Below are 16566 nucleotides of genomic sequence, written 5' to 3' on the forward strand. Positions count from 1 at the left end.
GAGGCTGTGCAGGAAGGCGGGGTTGTAAATTTATTTTTGCTGTAACTTTTTGAAGTTTGGTTTGAAAGAATCCCAGCTCAGTTAAATTTGATTTTCCTAAAGAGGTGAACTTGAGAGGCTCAATAGCAGAAAGTGGGAAGGAGGATGGTGTCAGGCAGTGCTGCGGCTGTATTGCGATTTGCTCATCTGCAGCCTTTTTTTCCAAGGAGTTTAAATTAGATGGTTTCAGTAATCCTGTGTAGCTGATATAATCTGATTGTAGAGCTGGAACCTGAAGAGGCTTTTGCGAAGGGTCCAAAGCAGGGTGGCCTTCGGCTAATCTTTTCAACAGTACATGGAGCCTGGTAGTAATTGACTGTTGTTCCATTACTGGCAGGCCATAGAATGTATCAATTAAAGCTTCTTCTTCAGGTGTCACAGAAGTAAATGGTTGTTCAATTGGAGAGAATTCTTCACCAGAGTCTATATCATAGTGGCTCTCAGTCCAGTGGGCCATACAGAGAGGGTTCTTATTCGTATGCCTGGTAAAATCTAACACTTTGACTCTAATCTCATTATCATCATGATCTAGATTTATTAAATAGTTAGAGTCAAAGTTTATCAGAGTTGACTGTTTTTTGACAAAGGGGGTCAGAGTCAGGAGGGTCTCTTGTCTATAGGTATCAGTATCCTGACATTTTACAGACAATCCTTCAATCAAAGTTTGGGTCCAGGTGTTTAAAAAATGTCTTTTCACCTGTATCCCAACATTGGCAAAAGCCCCCCTATATGTGAGGATAGAGTGCACAGAATGCACTCAGAGTGAAATTAACATTGTTCTGGCCACAGAAGCTCCTAGTAAAGCAAGTGAGCAAACAAATATTAAAACCTGCCCAAACCAGAACTGTAACAATGCTCACAACCATAATTTTATTCTTACCTATACTATCTGGGTTATATATTCTAGGGGGGGGGGGTTGTTTTTGTTTTTTACAATCAACGCTATTCTGAGAAGCCCACTTTTTTGTTTTTGGTTTTTTTAACATATGTTTTCATTGGGATGTGTTTTAATTGTAACTTTGTTCTTTTATTTGTTTTTTATTGTTAGACGCCTTGAGCACAATTTTTTTTTGTGGAAAGGCGAGACATAAATGTAATAAATAAATAAAACCCTTCTCCATACACAACAATCTGCTGCACAGAGGAATCTAGCATATCAGAGGGAGGGTTCACATGTCACAATAAGCCAGGGCTTGTAGTTTACGAGTAGCATGTTTGTAAATGCTGTGTGATCGCTCCCACTACAAGCAGGTTCTTTGGTCTATGGTTTGTTTAGCATCACATGCTAACTCAGCCCTCTGCCTCCTCTCTCCCCGATAAGCCAGAGAAATAACCCAACAATAAACCATGGGTTTGTAGTTTGTTTAGCCACTCATGTCTGCAGCAGAAGCAACTGGGCAGTCTGCACGAGCACACTGCTCATACATGATAAGACAGTTACTGCAGAAACCTGGCTTACCAGGGCTGGCGTCAAACGTAGGCATTGTTTGGCTTGGGCACCTGCTGAGGGCCCACACCAACAGGGGCCCACTGACAGAGTCCCCTGGAGTTGCTGCTCCTCTTCACCATCGCGACCTGCTTGTTCACCTGCTCTTGCTCTCGCCCAGACAATGTGGTGATGAGAAGGAGGAGGAGCAGATGCTCCTGCCTACTTGCTCCCTGGCTCTCTGCCTGTCAAGCAAGCAAGTGGCAGCAATGATGAGTGAGAAGATAAGGAGCAATAGCTGCTGGTGACAATGGTGGTGAGAAGGTAGGCTCACTGAGGGCCCATTAAGGGTGTCTTGCCCAAGGACCCTCAGAAACCTGGAGCCACCACTGCTTATTGTGACATGCGAACTGGGTCAGTGAGAAGGCTAGAGCCTTATGAGGTGGTGAGGAGGCCCAGGATTCAAACTTCTGCCAAGAGCAGCAGGAATCCAGGTTGGGAAAAGAGCAAGAAAGGAGCGCAGTATCCTTAGCCAATTATTTGGCACGAATTATTTAGTTCAACAGCAACCTGTTGGGACACCAAGTCCAAAGGCTTCAGTGTCATTTGAGAAAAGGAAATGGATGACATGAAGACCCAGCAGACTGCACCCAGCTGGTACAGCTATAGAAATGGGGGGATTAAGGAGGCAACTCACAAAGCCAGACCGCCTGGCCAAAGAGCTCCTGAATCCAGTACTTCCTTTGGATAAAGCAACACACATAAAAAATGAAAGCTTATACAACTCTTCAGATCAAAGCAAGGAAGCACACGGAGTGGCCTTTCCCGACATAATATCGGAGCCAGTGTGGTATAGTGGTGAGAGTGTTGGGACTGAGATCCGGGTTCTAGTCCCACTCGGCCATGGAAGCTCACTGGGTGACTTTGGGCCAGTCACAGACTCTCGGCCCAACCTACCTCACAGGGTTGTTGTTGTGCGGATAAAATGGAGAGGAGGAGGAGGATAATGTAAGCCGCCTTGGGTTCCTTGCAAGAGGAAAAAAGATGGGATATCAATCAATCAATCAATCAAGTCCTCTAGATGTTTTGGACTGCAACTCCCAGCATTCCTGACCCTTGGCATACTGGCTGGGGCTGTTGGAAGTTGATGCCAAAACATCTGAAGGGCACCACACTGGGGAAGGCTGGCATGAGTTATATTTTCTGTATACCCCAATTTTCATTTCTGGGTGACACAACACGTTGAATACATAGGTGTTCTAACATTCAAGTCAACACAAATCAAGGAGATCACCACCACTGCCCGCTCCAAAAGAGAAACCTACAAACCAAATGGGATCAGATACATACCCCACACCTATCAATGTCAAGTTATAAACAGAAATGACTTGGGTCCTGTTTCCACGACAATGGAAAGAGAAGGGAGGAGTGGCTCACCCGCATTTTTGTAGGAGCCACTTTTCGTCTGGGCAGAGCTCCACAAAGGTGTACATTGCACCATTCTAAGTGGCTTCACGTAACTTACTTCTGGGGTGAGGGGGGAGTGAACGTCATCTGAGTGGCAGGGTCCGCTCAATCAGTAAGAGAGGCTTCCCCCTTCCCCCAGGCTCCGTAAGGAAGGCGCGAAGTAGTTACTTCCCCTTGTGAGCATTTGTAAGACAAGCCTCCCAATGAGCCCCAGCCTCAGTGAACACAATGGTGTTACTTCTGAGTAGACACACATATGCTTGTGCTGGGAAAGGGAGGGGGAGAACACAGAGCTGGGAAACCAGCCCCCTTTCTAACCAAACCAATACTGTGCAGGATCTCTATAATGATGCTGTGAATTAGTTACTTCCTAAGGCAATAAAGCAAACAAGGGAGAATCAGAGCCTCGAGATCATGCTTAACCACATTTAGGGAATTGGGCTTTAAACTGTGCCATTTCAATTGAGGGGGATCTCTGTAAATACTGATGTGGGCATTCAGAGGGCAAACATCATTGACCACAATGGGAGTTACTTCTGAGGAGACACTAAATGGTTTGTGCAGGGACGGAAAACAAGCAGGAAACATCCCTTGACAGGGGTTAGGGTGAATGGCACACCCCTGAGCAGGGCTAGCATACCCGAGGACAATGCGGGGGTTGGGGCACATAGCAACTATACTGGGGAGAACCTGACTGGAGGAAAAGAATCTGACTTCAAGCAGTCTCAGGAAATCTGGGTTTTCCCTGATAAGCACCGGGGTGGCTGCTGGATGGCCATGAAGTCATGTATCCATAACAACCTCAACATGCAGCCGACTCGGGAGTAAATCACTGATGGAAATACCCCTTTCGTTTAATCAAAGAGAGGTTAGCACTTCTGGAAGGGCATCTGATGGTCCCATGGTCCCACTGGAATAGAACATTTGGCTGCTTCCCAGCAATTTTGCATTTTTAAAACTGTAGCCTTTCTGCCAATGCTGCCATGTCTGAAATTCTGAGAGCTGGGGCCGACTACTGATAAGATGTACTGCTGAAGTTGGAGTTCTTTCCTGATTATATTCCATCAAGATAGACTGGACTGACTAATCCATAAAGAAACCTGATAAACCTGTGAAAAGCATCAAATTGCACTGATGTGGCAGTTCATAATCTTCTGACCTCCCCCCCCCCACGTCCACAATAGCTCTTCAATCAAAATAAAATGTTTACATTTGATCACTATGCTTATTTGGTAATTTTTCTTCTACCATGGGCTGCAGTTCAGTAATGCTTTCAAAATAAAACATAGTGCAGGGAAGAGAGCATAGGTATTTTAAATCTGAACACAGATGACAATAACATACCAATAGGGACACACTTGTACATTTTTCTGGGTGTGCCCAAAGACAAGCCTGGCACCTCAGGGACAGGTCATAATGGATTACAGCAGGTTCATCAAAGTCTATTAGACTGGCGAGCACTAGAGACAGGGACATTTCAGTGGTGGCCTCAGACCTTTTGAACTCCCTTTCAAGACATGGATGTATGGCCCCTGCTTTACTATACTTTAAACGTACTTTGTAAAATTGCTTTGTAAAAAATCTAGGCTTTTACTGTTTTACATTATTGCTGGCTTTAATTCAGTTTTTTTTTTAATATATTATTAAAGTGCTGTGGTGAGTTTAATTTTTAACTACTACTGCTTAGGGTTTGGTTTTTTTTAAGTATAGTTAGATTGCTTTTATGAAATCATTGTGTAATTATTGTTATGGTTTTAAGTTATATTTTATTTGTTAAGTTATTGTAAGCCACTTTATGAAGGCTCACCTTAAAAAACAGGATATAACTATGTAAATTAAATACATAAACTACAGAGTAAAAATGTGTAATGAGCAGAAACTTATAACGGTGCATGCAAAGCAGATAATTCCAGATCAGAAGCAGGTGAGCCAAGCCACAATCTACAAGGCAAACACATTTCTCCACCCCTTTCAGCTGCTTTTGACTGAGATTGTGCCAAGTTAATAGGAGGGTTCAATCTATATTAGAGCCTCGTGTGGCGCAGAGTGGTAGGTGGCAGTATTGCAACTGAACTCTCCCCATGACCTGAGTTCGATCCCAGCAGAAGCTGGGTCCCAGGTAGCCGGCTCAGGTCGACTCAGCCTTCCATCCTTCCGAGGTGGGTAAAATGAGTACCCAGCTTGCTGGGGGAAAGGTAGTCACGACTGGGGAAGGCAATGGCAAACCACCCCGCTATAGTCTGCCATGAAAACGCCAGCAAAAGCGGCGTCCCTCTAGGAGTCAGTAATGAGCCGGTGCTTGCACAGGAGGAACCTTTCCTTTTTTTCAATCTATATTGTAAAAAGCTGACGTGGTATGCATTACAGAGACTTGGCAGGGGGTGATAAGCGGGCCTGTATGGACGTATCTTCTCCCAGTCGGGTACTCCGTGGTAGAGCAGGTAAGAAGAAGCAGATGGGAAGGCAGCGTAGCAGTGGTCCACAAAGATAACAACGCCCTGACCAGACTCACCATGAAGGAACTAGCTCACATCGAGTGTGTATATCTCAGCCTTGGGGCAGATTTGGGATTCTGTTAGTGTACCAGCCACCCTGCTACCTAACAGAGTCCCTAACTAAGCTCACTGAGCTGGTCTCGTAGCTGGTGTTGGATTCGCCCAGGCTTTTAGTCTTGAGTGACTTCAACATCCCCCTCAGGTCCAGCTTGCCAGGTGCAGCGCAAGAGTTCATGGTGACCATGGCAACCATGGGCCTGTCCCAGGTGGTCAAGGGGCTGACATACTCAATTTGATCTTTTATTCCAATCAGAAGAATGATCTGTGGGTGGAGGTTTTATCTGTCTCTATGTTGTCATGGATGGATCACTGGGGCTGGTATCACAGCTACTACCTACTTCTGCAGGGATAGAAGACCAATTAAGATGGTCCACCCCCAAACGCTGATGGATCCACTGTGATTTCAAAATGCCTTGAGGGAGTTTCTTGGCTGGTACCGCCATTGACCTTGTCGAGTCCCTGGTCTCCAGGTGCAATGAAGATCTGACCAGGGTTATTGACATGGTTGCTCCTAGATGTCCTCCCCTACCCGCTTCCAAACAAGCTCCATGGTTTACAGAAGAACTGAGGGAACTGAAGCAACAAGGACGACGACTAGAGTGCCAATGATGGAAAACTCAACTTGAATCCAACAAGACACATCATATGGATCACTTGAAGACCTATGGGGTAGCAATACATGCAGCAAAGAGAGCTTTTTACTCTAAATATACTGTGTCTGCAAACTCATGCCCAGCTGAGCTGTTCAGGGTGATTAGGGAGCTGAGTCAGCCCCCACCCCACCCCCTGGATCTGATTTTAGAATCTTTGGTAGCTTGCTGTGATGCCTTTAATGAGTTTTTTGAGGATAAAATCTCTTGTATATGAGACAACTTGGATGCTGTCGTGGGGACAGAAATCAACAGTGGGGTGTCTAGCAACTCTGCTTGCATGATTAAACTAGATCACTTTCAGCTTGTGACTCCGGATGATGTGGACATGCTACTTGGTTTGATCAAAAAGACAACTTGCCCTCTCGATCCTGCCCATCCTGGCTTGTAGTCCAAGGAGGGGAGATGGTAAAGCAATTTTTGCTCAATATTATTAATGCCTCCCTAAGGGAAGGTAATTTTTCATCGTGTCTGAAAGAAGCAATTGTTAGACTGCTTCTGAAGAAGCCTTCCCTTGACCCCCTAGACTTCAATAATTACAGGCCAGTAAGTAATTTACCATTCTGGGGCAAGATAATCGAGAAGGCGGTGTCCATTCAACTCCAAGCAGTCTTGGATGAAACTGATTACCTGGACCTATTTCAAACCGGCTTCAGAGCGAAATATGGAGTTCAGACTGCCATGGTCACCTTCGTGGATGATCTTCACCTGTGAATCAATAGAGAGAGTGCATCCCTGTTGATTCTTTTGGATCTCTCAGCAGCATTTGATACCGTCAACCATGGTATCCTTCTGGATCACCTGAGGGAGTTGGAAGTTGGGGGCACTGCTCTGCAGTGGTTCTACTCCTGTCTCTCAGGATGGTTCCAGATGGTGTCGCTCGGGGATAGTTGTTCCTCGAAAAAGGAAATATTATGTGGAGTCCCTCAGGGCTCCATTCTATCCCCGATACTGTTCAATATCTACATGAAATCATTTGGAGAGATCATCAGGTTTGGGGCTGAGTGTTACCAGTATGCTGATGACACCCAAATCTATTTCTCCTTAACATCTTTATCCAAGGAAGGTATGATTCCTCTGAATGACTGCCTGAAGTCAGGAATGGTCTGGATGAGAGAGAACAAGCTGAAGCTGAATCCAGGCAAGACTGAGGTGCTCATCATGAAATGTCCTAATTCAGGTATTGAGGTATGTCAACCAGTTCTGGATGGGATTGCACTCCCCCTGAAGGAGCAAGTTCATAGCTTGTGGGTGCTTCTTGACCCAACCCTATTCTTGGCACCCCAGGTGGAGGCAACGGTTATTTGATGAGCTTCTGCTGGGCTTTGAAAACCTGGCCGTTCAGGCGGGCATTTGGGGTGGGTTAAGTACTTTTTTTTTAGAGCAACGTTGTTTTGTTTAGTGGACTATGTTGTATTTTCTGTTGTTATTTGTATTGTATGCCGCCTGGAATGGCCGGGTAGCCAGTCACATGGGCAGCTAATAAATCTAATAAATAAATAAACGGTGAGAATCGCCTGTTATCAACTTTGGCTGATACACCAGTTATGCTCATTCCTAGAACATGTGGACCTGGTAATGGTGGTGCATGTGCTGGTAACCTCTAGGCTTGATTTTTGTAATGCACTGTACTTGGGGCTGCCAGTATATTCAGTTCAGAAACTCCAACTGGTACAAGATATGGCAGCTAGGTTGGTCTCTGGGACATCCAGTGAAGACTATATTGTCAGGGTGGACACTGAGCCCATAGAACCTCAAAGCAGTTCTGATTCTGAGGAGGAACAGCCATCCGTGGGAGAGGAGCACGCTCATCCCTCCCAGGCCCTGCAGCTGGCAGAGATTCCTCCTGCCAGCATTCCAGACATAAATGGCGGTCCTGGGAGTGAAAGAGCGCAGGAGGAGGGCTGGCTGGCTGCTCGACGCAGACGCAAAGAGCGACGAGCTATGGAGGGCGCGGAAAGGAGGCGTAGCACCTGTTTGGCGTGCAAGCAACTGTCGAGTCCAGAGGACCCAAGGGAAAAGGGGAAGGACTCTCCTTAGCCCATAAGTTCAGGGTCTGCAAGTGATTCTCGTTCAAACGGGGACCAACTGTTTCCAACCCGGGGCACAGGTCACTATGCTGTTCATAGCTCAGTCGCTGGTGATAGAGTTATTAAGTTGTAAAAGGAATAAAGCCTTGAAAAGAATCCTTTGTCTGTAGGAGTTGGCTACTGGAGTAGACTGAAAGAGGCCGGCTAGGGCCCCCTGACACATATTACACCAGTTTTAAAATCTTTACACTGGCTGCCAATTTGCTTCTGAGAAAAATATAAAGTGCTGGTGCTTACCTTTAAAACCTTACATGGTCTAGGTCCAAGGTACCTTAGGGAGCACCTTCTCCCCTACGTCCCAGTCCGCCACCTAAGATCCTCTGAGGCCTCTCTGCTGCAGCTGCCTAATGTGAGATTGGCAGCCACACGCAAGAGGGCCTTTTCCTTTGCTGCCCCTCAGTTGTGGAATGACCTACCAGTTGAAATGTGCCTGCTGACCTCTTTAAAGATTTTTAAGCAGGCGTTAAAGACTCTATTATTCTGGCAGGCCTTCCCTTTTTAGAACTCTTGTTCCTTTTGCTGACTTTTGTATATTGTTTTTAAGCTGTGTTGTTGTAAGCTGTGTTGTTTTATTGTTGGATTTTTTAAAAATGGTTTTTAGTTCAAAGTTGTTTTAGTTATATGTTGTTTGTATATATTGTTTGTATGTTCTTATGTAAATGGTTTTTAAACTTTGTATATTGTATTTTAATGTTTTTACTTTTATAAACCGCTCAGAGAGCTTTGGCTATGGGGCGGTATAGAAATGTAATAAATTATTATTATTATTATTATTATTTTAAAAACTATGGAATTAAGAAAAGCTAGACTATCAATAGTTACACTTATGCCTTAATACTGAAATGTCCTTTTTCAATTATACTCAAGACAGAGTACATGTATACCTGTTAACTATCAAAAGCTTTCCATGCTATATGCCAACACAGGTTACTGCGCAAAGCTGATTACTAGTGATTTTTAATTAACATGCATGTTTACTGATAAAAACCTTGTAAAATTTCTCATGTTGATTTGCTCTACTGATGAAAAGGAAATAAGGTCAGTTCAGTCGTATTCATAATATACCATTGTCACTTTAACCAAGCAGTAAGTTACAACAGCTGAATAAGAACTTTCTAATTGGATAGAATCTCCTTCATGAACAATGGATTCGCCTTGTTGTGGTGAAGGGGCTTGCGTAACTCAGTGAAGCCGTAAGCTATGCCGTGCAGGACCACCGAAGACAGACAGGTCATGGTGGAGAGTTCTGACAAAATGTGATCCACTGGAGAAAGAAATGGCAACCCACTCCAGTATTCTTGCCACGAAAACCCCATGGAACGTATCACAAGGTTAAAAGATATGACACCGGAAGATGAGCCCCTCAGGTTGGAAGGTGTCCAATATGCTACTGGGGAAGAGCAGAGGGAATTTCCAAGCAGCGCCAGAAAGAGTGAAGCGGCTGAGCCAAAGCAGAAAGGACACTCAGTTGTGGATGTGTCTGGTGGTGAAAAGAAAGTCCGATGCTGTAAAGAACAATATTGTTTAGGAACCTGGAATGTAAGATCAATGAATCAAGGTAAGCTGGAGGTGGGCAAACAGGAGATGGCAAGATTGAACATGGACATCTTGAGAATCAGCAAACTAAAATGGACAGGCATGGGCGAATTTAATTCAGGTGACCATTATATCTAGTACTGTGGGCAAGAATCCCTTAGAAGAAATGGAGTAGCACTCATAGTCAACAAAAGGGTGGGAAAAGCAGTACTGGGGTACAATCTCAGAAACGACAGAATGCTCTCAGTACGAATCCAAGGCAAACCATTCAACATCACAGTAATTCAACTCTATGCCCCAACCACCGAGGCCAAAGAAGCTGAGCTTGATCAGTTCTATGAAGACCTACAACACCTTCTAGAACTAACACCAAAAAAAGATGTCCTCTTCATCATAGGGGACTGGAATGCTAAAGTAGGAAGTCAAGAAATCACCGGGATAACAGGCAAGCATGGCCTTGGTGTACAAAATGAAGCAGGACAAAAGCTAATAGAGTTTTGCCAAGAGAACAAGCTGATCATAGCAAACACTCTTTTCCAACAGCACAAGAGGCGACTCTACACATGGACATCACCAGATGGTCAATATCAAAATCAGATTGATTATGTCCTTTGCAGCCAAAGATGGAGACACTCTATACAGTCAGTAAAAACAAGACCTGGAGCTGACTGTGGCTCAGATCATGAGCTTCTTATTGCAAAATTTCAGCTTAAATTGAAGAACGTAGGGAAAACCACTAAACCATTCAGGTATGACCTAAATCATATCCCTTATGAATATACAGTGGAGGTGAGGAATAGATTTAAGGGATTAGACCTGATAGACAGAGTGCCTGAGGAACTATGGACGGAGGTCCATAACACTGTTCAGGAGGCAGCAACTCAATCCATCCCAAAGAAAAAGAAATGCAAGAAAGCCAAGTGGCTGTCTGATGAGGCTTTACAAGTAGCTGAGGAAAGAAGGGAAGTGAAAAGCAAGGAAGAAAGGGGAAGATATACCCAACTGAATGCAGAGTTCCAGAGTTCCAGAGAATAGCAAGGAGAGACAAGAAGGCCTTCTTAAATGAACAATGCAAAGAAATCGAAGAAAACAACAGAATGGGAAAGACTAGAGATCTCTTCAAGAAAATCGGAGATATCAAGGGAATGTTTTGTGCAAAGATGGGCATGATATAGGACAAAGAAGGCAGGGACCTAACAGAAGCAGATGAGATTAAGAAGGGGTGGAAAGAATACATAGAAGAACTATACAGGAAAAATCTGAATGTCCCTGATAGCCATGATAGTGCAGTCACTGAACTTGAGCCCGACATCCTAGAGAGTGAAGTCAAGTGGGCCTTAGGAAGCATTAGTAACAACAAAGCTAGCGGAGATGACAGTATTCCAGCTGAGCTATTTAAGATCCTAAAAGATGATGCTGTTAAAGTGCTGCACTCAATATGCCAACAAATTTGGAACACTCAACAATGGCCACAAGGCTGGAAAAGGCCCGTTTACATTCCAATTCCAAAGAAGGGCAATGCCAAAGAGTGTTCAAACTACCGCACAATTGTGCTCATTTCACATGCCAGCAAGGTGATGCTCAAAATCCTACAAGCTAGGCTTCAGCAGTATGTGAACCGAGAACTACCAGAAGTACAAGCTGGGTTTCAAAGAGGCAGAGGAACTAGAGATCAAATCGCCAACATTCGCTGGATCATGGAGAAAGCAAGAGAATTCCAGAAAAAGACTCTTTCTGCTTCATTGACTACGCTAAATCGTTTGGTTGTGTGGATCACAACAAACTGTGGCAAATTCTTAAAGAGATGGGAGTACCAGACCACCTTACCTATCTCCTGAGAAACCTGTACGAGGGTCAAGAAGCAACAGTAAGGACCAGACATGGAACAACCGATTGGTTCAAAATTGGGAAAGGAGCACGACAAGGCTGTATATTGTCACCCTGCTTATTTAATTTATATGCAGAGTACATCATGAGAAACACCGGGTTGGATGAATCACAGGTCGGAATGAAGATTGCCAGAAGAATTATCAACAATCTCTGATACGCAGACGATACCACCCTAATGGCAGAAAGCGAAGAGGACCTAAAGAGCCTCTTGTTGAGGGTGAAAGTGGAGAGTGCAAAAGCTGGCTTGAAACTCAACATTAAAAAAACTAAAATCATGGCATCTGGCCCCATCACTTCCTGGCATATAGAAGGGGAAGAAATGGAAGCAGTGACAGATTTTATTTTCTTGGGCTCCAAGATCACCGCAGTCGGTGACTGTAGCCATGAAATTAAAAGACGCTTGCTCCTTGGATGGAAAGCTATGGCAAACCTAGATAGCATAGTAAGAAGCAGAGACATCACCTTGCCAACAAAGGTTCGTATAATCAAAGCTATGGTTTTCCCAGTAGCAACATATGGCTGTGAGAACTGGACTATAAGGAAGGCTGAGCACCGAAGAATCGATGCTTTCGAACTGTGGTGCTGGAGAAGACTCTTACGAGTCCCCTGGACTGCAAGGAGGTCAAATCAGTCCATCCTAAAGGAAATCAACCCTGACTGCTCATTGGAAGGACAGATACTGAAGCTGAAGCTCAAATATTTTGGCCACCTACTGTGAAGAGAAAAGTCACAGGAAAAGACCCTGATGCTGGGAAAGACTGAAGGCAAAAAGAGAAGGGGACGGCAGAGGATGAGATGGCTAGATAGCATCACTGATGCAATGAATATGGACTTGAGCACACTCCGGGAGAGAGCGCAGGACAGGAAGGCCTGGCGTGCTATGGTCCATGGGGTCACAAAGAGTCGGACACGACTGAACGACTGAACAACAACAACAATTGGATAGAATAAGATCTATTGCAACTAACAGCATAAACATATACAATGAAGCACTGTATTTCAATATTGTTTCTTGGAAAGTTAAATTATTAGCTTTCATACGGAGAAGAGCAACCTGTTTTTTTGCCTATTTCTGTCACATCAAGGAATGCTCCTCTTTGATGATGAGGTTGAAGAGTTGGAAGTACATTATACTCCGCATCAAACCCTAACAACTGCCTGCAGGAAGATAGAAAAGAGAATGGAAAAGATAAATCTGCAACATCATATTTAAAAACACACTTAAAATCTCATTAGGAACAAGAAGAAATCCACGGATGGCTGACATCCTTGACCTTGCGCCAAAATTCCTTCATTTGCCTCAACACATACCATTTTTCACAGAGTTCGTTGATGATGGATAACTACGCTTATCTTGTGGCAGGGAAGCAATTGATTTTCTTTTATGCCATACAAGAGTTAACTAATAACTTTTAAAAAGACAAAAACACAAACTGGTGGGGGTGTTTTTTCCTTTTCTATTATTGTAAGCTAGGAAGTAAACATTTTCCTTTGTCTAATAGCATCTCTGTCAAACAGCTCTCTACTGTTTGGAGGGGAAAAATTACATCTGAACTGCTGTATTACAGTGGAGTCAAGCCAGAGATCTTTCTTATGTGTAACTTGGCAAGCTGTACATAATCTATGCCACTTGCAGAAGGAAAAAGAAAAACAAGGACACAAATGTCTTAATTTGACTGCAGGTCAAATTGATTCTTTAGAAACTGGGAGGCCAGCACATGATGCTAAGCTCTACTAAGGCCCCTTTTTCCCTACAATGTTTCACATTGCACCTTTCACTAGCTGAATGTAATAACTTCACATTCTCTCATACATGATGTAGATGGAGCAGTTCGACTTGATTCTTTCCAGCTGTGTTGGACTACAATAGCCATCATCCCTGCCAAGTGGGGATGGTGGAAGTTGCAGTCCAACACATCTGGAGAGCACAAGGTTAAGGATGGCTGATATATAGCAAATGTATAAAGGGTTATATCTTTTACGGCCAGCCTATAGGATCATTCTTTGAGGTGGAGAAGCAACCACAGTATGTCATGAAAATAACTCATTCTAGTAATGTAAGAGAACTTTTATAATATAAGAGTGAGCATTTAATAATGTGTTTCAAACATTAAAAATGCTTTGTATCACTCAGTAATCCTTACAATAACCCTGTAAGGTAGGCCAGTACTATTATCCCCATATCACAGAATGAGTGCTTGAGGATAAAAGGATTGTAGTTTGCTTATCATCATGTTGTTGATGGCCAAGGTAAGTTCTGAACAAGACAAACTTGCACACTTATCTACTATGTTATACCAGCACAACCAATGCTACACAAAATGGTAGCTATACCAACGGATCAGTTAACTGCAGAGAATATCACATTTTCCCAAGTAGGTATCAAAATAGTACATCCAATTTTTAATAACCTCACAACAGGAAGGCAATCTCAAGGAAAGACATCGGGATGATGCATAACAAATGAATAACTACAGATTTATTGTGCTAAAAACTGTTCATATGGAGAACAGTTCATATGGAGAAGGCTGCAGAAGTTTCTTTAACTATACTTGTATAGTTAACCATATATGCTACTGCATCACCAAGCAGATCAATTAGCTGCATGGAGGAAATGAGTTCAAAAATGTGTATGATTTTTTGTGTGGACCTTCTACTAAAAAAAATTGCAAACTGAGGCAGAAATGGGATGAAATGAGTTTGTGCTTCAAAAAGCTTGAAAGTTGTAAAAACCGAAACCCTAGCATATGGTCAGAGTTTCATAAACAGCACATTTAAAAATATTTGTGTGTGTTTTAAAATTATTTCAGTGGTCCTTCCCAACAAACATGCCATGTTAAAGATGTTGTACAGAAAGTTACAGCCGTGCATCTTATCTCGTATAGTGTGAAAATGTTAAGGAGCCATCCCTTTGAACGTCTACATCATCATTACAACCTACTTATGAACAGAAAAAGTTTGAGCACAACACATTCTGTAATCTAGAAGACCGCCTTTCCATAGGCATCAGATCAGAACAGACCCAAGACTTTGTTAAGGATCAGCGTGTCTTCAAAATTCATTGTATGAAGCCCTAGGAAGAATGGTTCATTGGCCAGATCTACACCTTGGGTCGTATCAATACAATCTCATCATGGTAATGCTATATCCCTCTTGTGCATTTATGCCTCGTAAAACACACAATGACATTTGTTGCAGTATATTGGATAATGTGGAATAAAAAGCAGGAAATAACACTACAAAAGTGGTATATTGAATGTGTAACATGCGCCAACAGTTTTCAATGCACTTCAATACCGCTATAAAGCAGTAGTGTAGATCTAGCACTTGTTTTGCCTGATCACTGAGTAGGCCTTGATGGTCTTATAGGCCCCTTCCAACCCTACCATTCTATGATTTTATCTCAGATCATGTCATTATCTGAACATCCCTATCTTTTAACAATATACAGAACATGAAAGGAGAAAACAGCTACTAGCTCCTCAGAATAGGGACAAAAGCTCTTGCTTACCAATATGATAAAGTCCTATCCAGTCTGTGGGATCCACTTCTTCTTTAATATCCCAGAAGATGATGAGGTTCTGAGACTGCCCTAATGTGTATTCATACATGCTTGCAGTCAAACTAGAGCGGCTGTCAGAGGTCACTAGATCAGTGTCACTGTTGGCACGTTGCAAGTTCATGTTCTCAGGCACAGTGCCCTGAGATGCCAAACTCTGGAGGTTCTCTGGACTCAAAGTGTAGCGTAGCTGGGGATTGCGCCGTCGCACAAAAAGGAGATGTTCCCGAGCTGAGCTGGTCATCTTGGTCTTGCTTATGCAGAAGACGTTTAGAGATCTGTAAAGAACAAAATGCAAGGATTAATACAAACTCTCATATCTGCCGAAATCAGAAACTTGATTAGGAGAGCTAAGTGATTTTTCAGAGAGGCATTTGGAGATAGGCTTTCATCTTAAGATACTAAAAATGGCTTTCCACAAAGACAACAAAACATGTCTTTGAAATAAGTACTGTTCATAGTTCTCACTCAAACTCACCGCAGGCATAAACCATTCAGAAGCGTCCTGTTTACTGGTCCTAAGACAGACCATTAGACAGAGTGAGGCATCTGCCTCAGGCAGCTGATTTGGGGTGTCATGAAAGGGCAGCAATTTGCTAGATATTTAATTTTTGTTGTATTTTTACTGCCAGGGAGGGGGACACTTGGGGGATATTCTGCCCCAGGTGCCAAAATAACTTGACCTGCCTTGGCGGGTGGGGATCACAATTTGCTGCACCAGCTCAGACAGTAATTTGTCTTGGGCCAGCCCTGCCAATGGCTCATGGCAATCTTATGGGCTGATTTCCAACATGCCAGCAATGAATCCTGTGGCCAGTATCTAATGCTGGGGAGACAAGAAGGGAAAGAGGTTTATAAGAATTGACATGAATCTGAAAAGGAAAAAAATGCATCCCAACAGGAAATAAAAGAAGACTCCTAAAATAGTTTGGAAATCCCTACTTTAACTATGTTTAGCATAGCATTTAGTCCCCTGCAGGGTTTATGTCTTGCTGGTTTGTTTTCTAGACAAGCTACTTTTGTCGTCCCTTAACTTTTCCCAGAATTCTGTGCTGTTTTCCTCCCACACTCAGGCTATACATACATCAGCATTAGTTGGAAGAGCAGAGTGGAGTGTCTGAAGAGGCACTTCATACAGCAAGTGGGTAATCACATCTCTACATGCTCCTATAATTGCTCCAGTTCTGAAAAATCCCTGCAAACAGAAATGCAGCAGGGATAGAACCTCTCTCCCTGCTGTGCTAGTTTTCTATTTGGAGCGGGGAAATGTGGAACATTCAAACCTAGAATCATCCACCCATAGTCTTGAGCAGTACAGCTCAATCTACCACCTCAGCATTCTACCATCTTATTC

General features: G+C 43.4%; 1 protein-coding gene across 6 annotated transcripts in view; it reads right to left on the reverse strand.

The window, feature by feature from the left end:
• The window catches only part of HECW2 (HECT, C2 and WW domain containing E3 ubiquitin protein ligase 2), a 264005-nt gene that overhangs the window by 184734 nt on the left and 62705 nt on the right, over window positions 1–16566 (reverse strand). For 5 of the 6 annotated variants that reach the window (XR_014785285.1, XR_014785282.1, XR_014785281.1 and 2 more), the window contains one exon: window positions 15165–15490. Coding sequence is in view for 3 of the 6 variants with exons in the window: in XM_084816460.1 (XP_084672586.1) it covers window positions 15165–15456 (292 nt within the window). In the remaining 3 variants the exon portion in view is untranslated. Of the gene's footprint in view, window positions 1–6696; window positions 6846–15164; window positions 15491–16566 lie in introns of those variants that run through there. The other variant, XM_084816476.1, reaches the window with a different exon arrangement.

The sequence above is a fragment of the Heloderma suspectum genome, chromosome 1 (genome assembly GCF_057233095.1).
Source record: "Heloderma suspectum isolate Gila_16-S chromosome 1, 16-S_ref, whole genome shotgun sequence".
Classification (NCBI taxonomy): Eukaryota; Metazoa; Chordata; class Lepidosauria; order Squamata; family Helodermatidae; genus Heloderma; species Heloderma suspectum.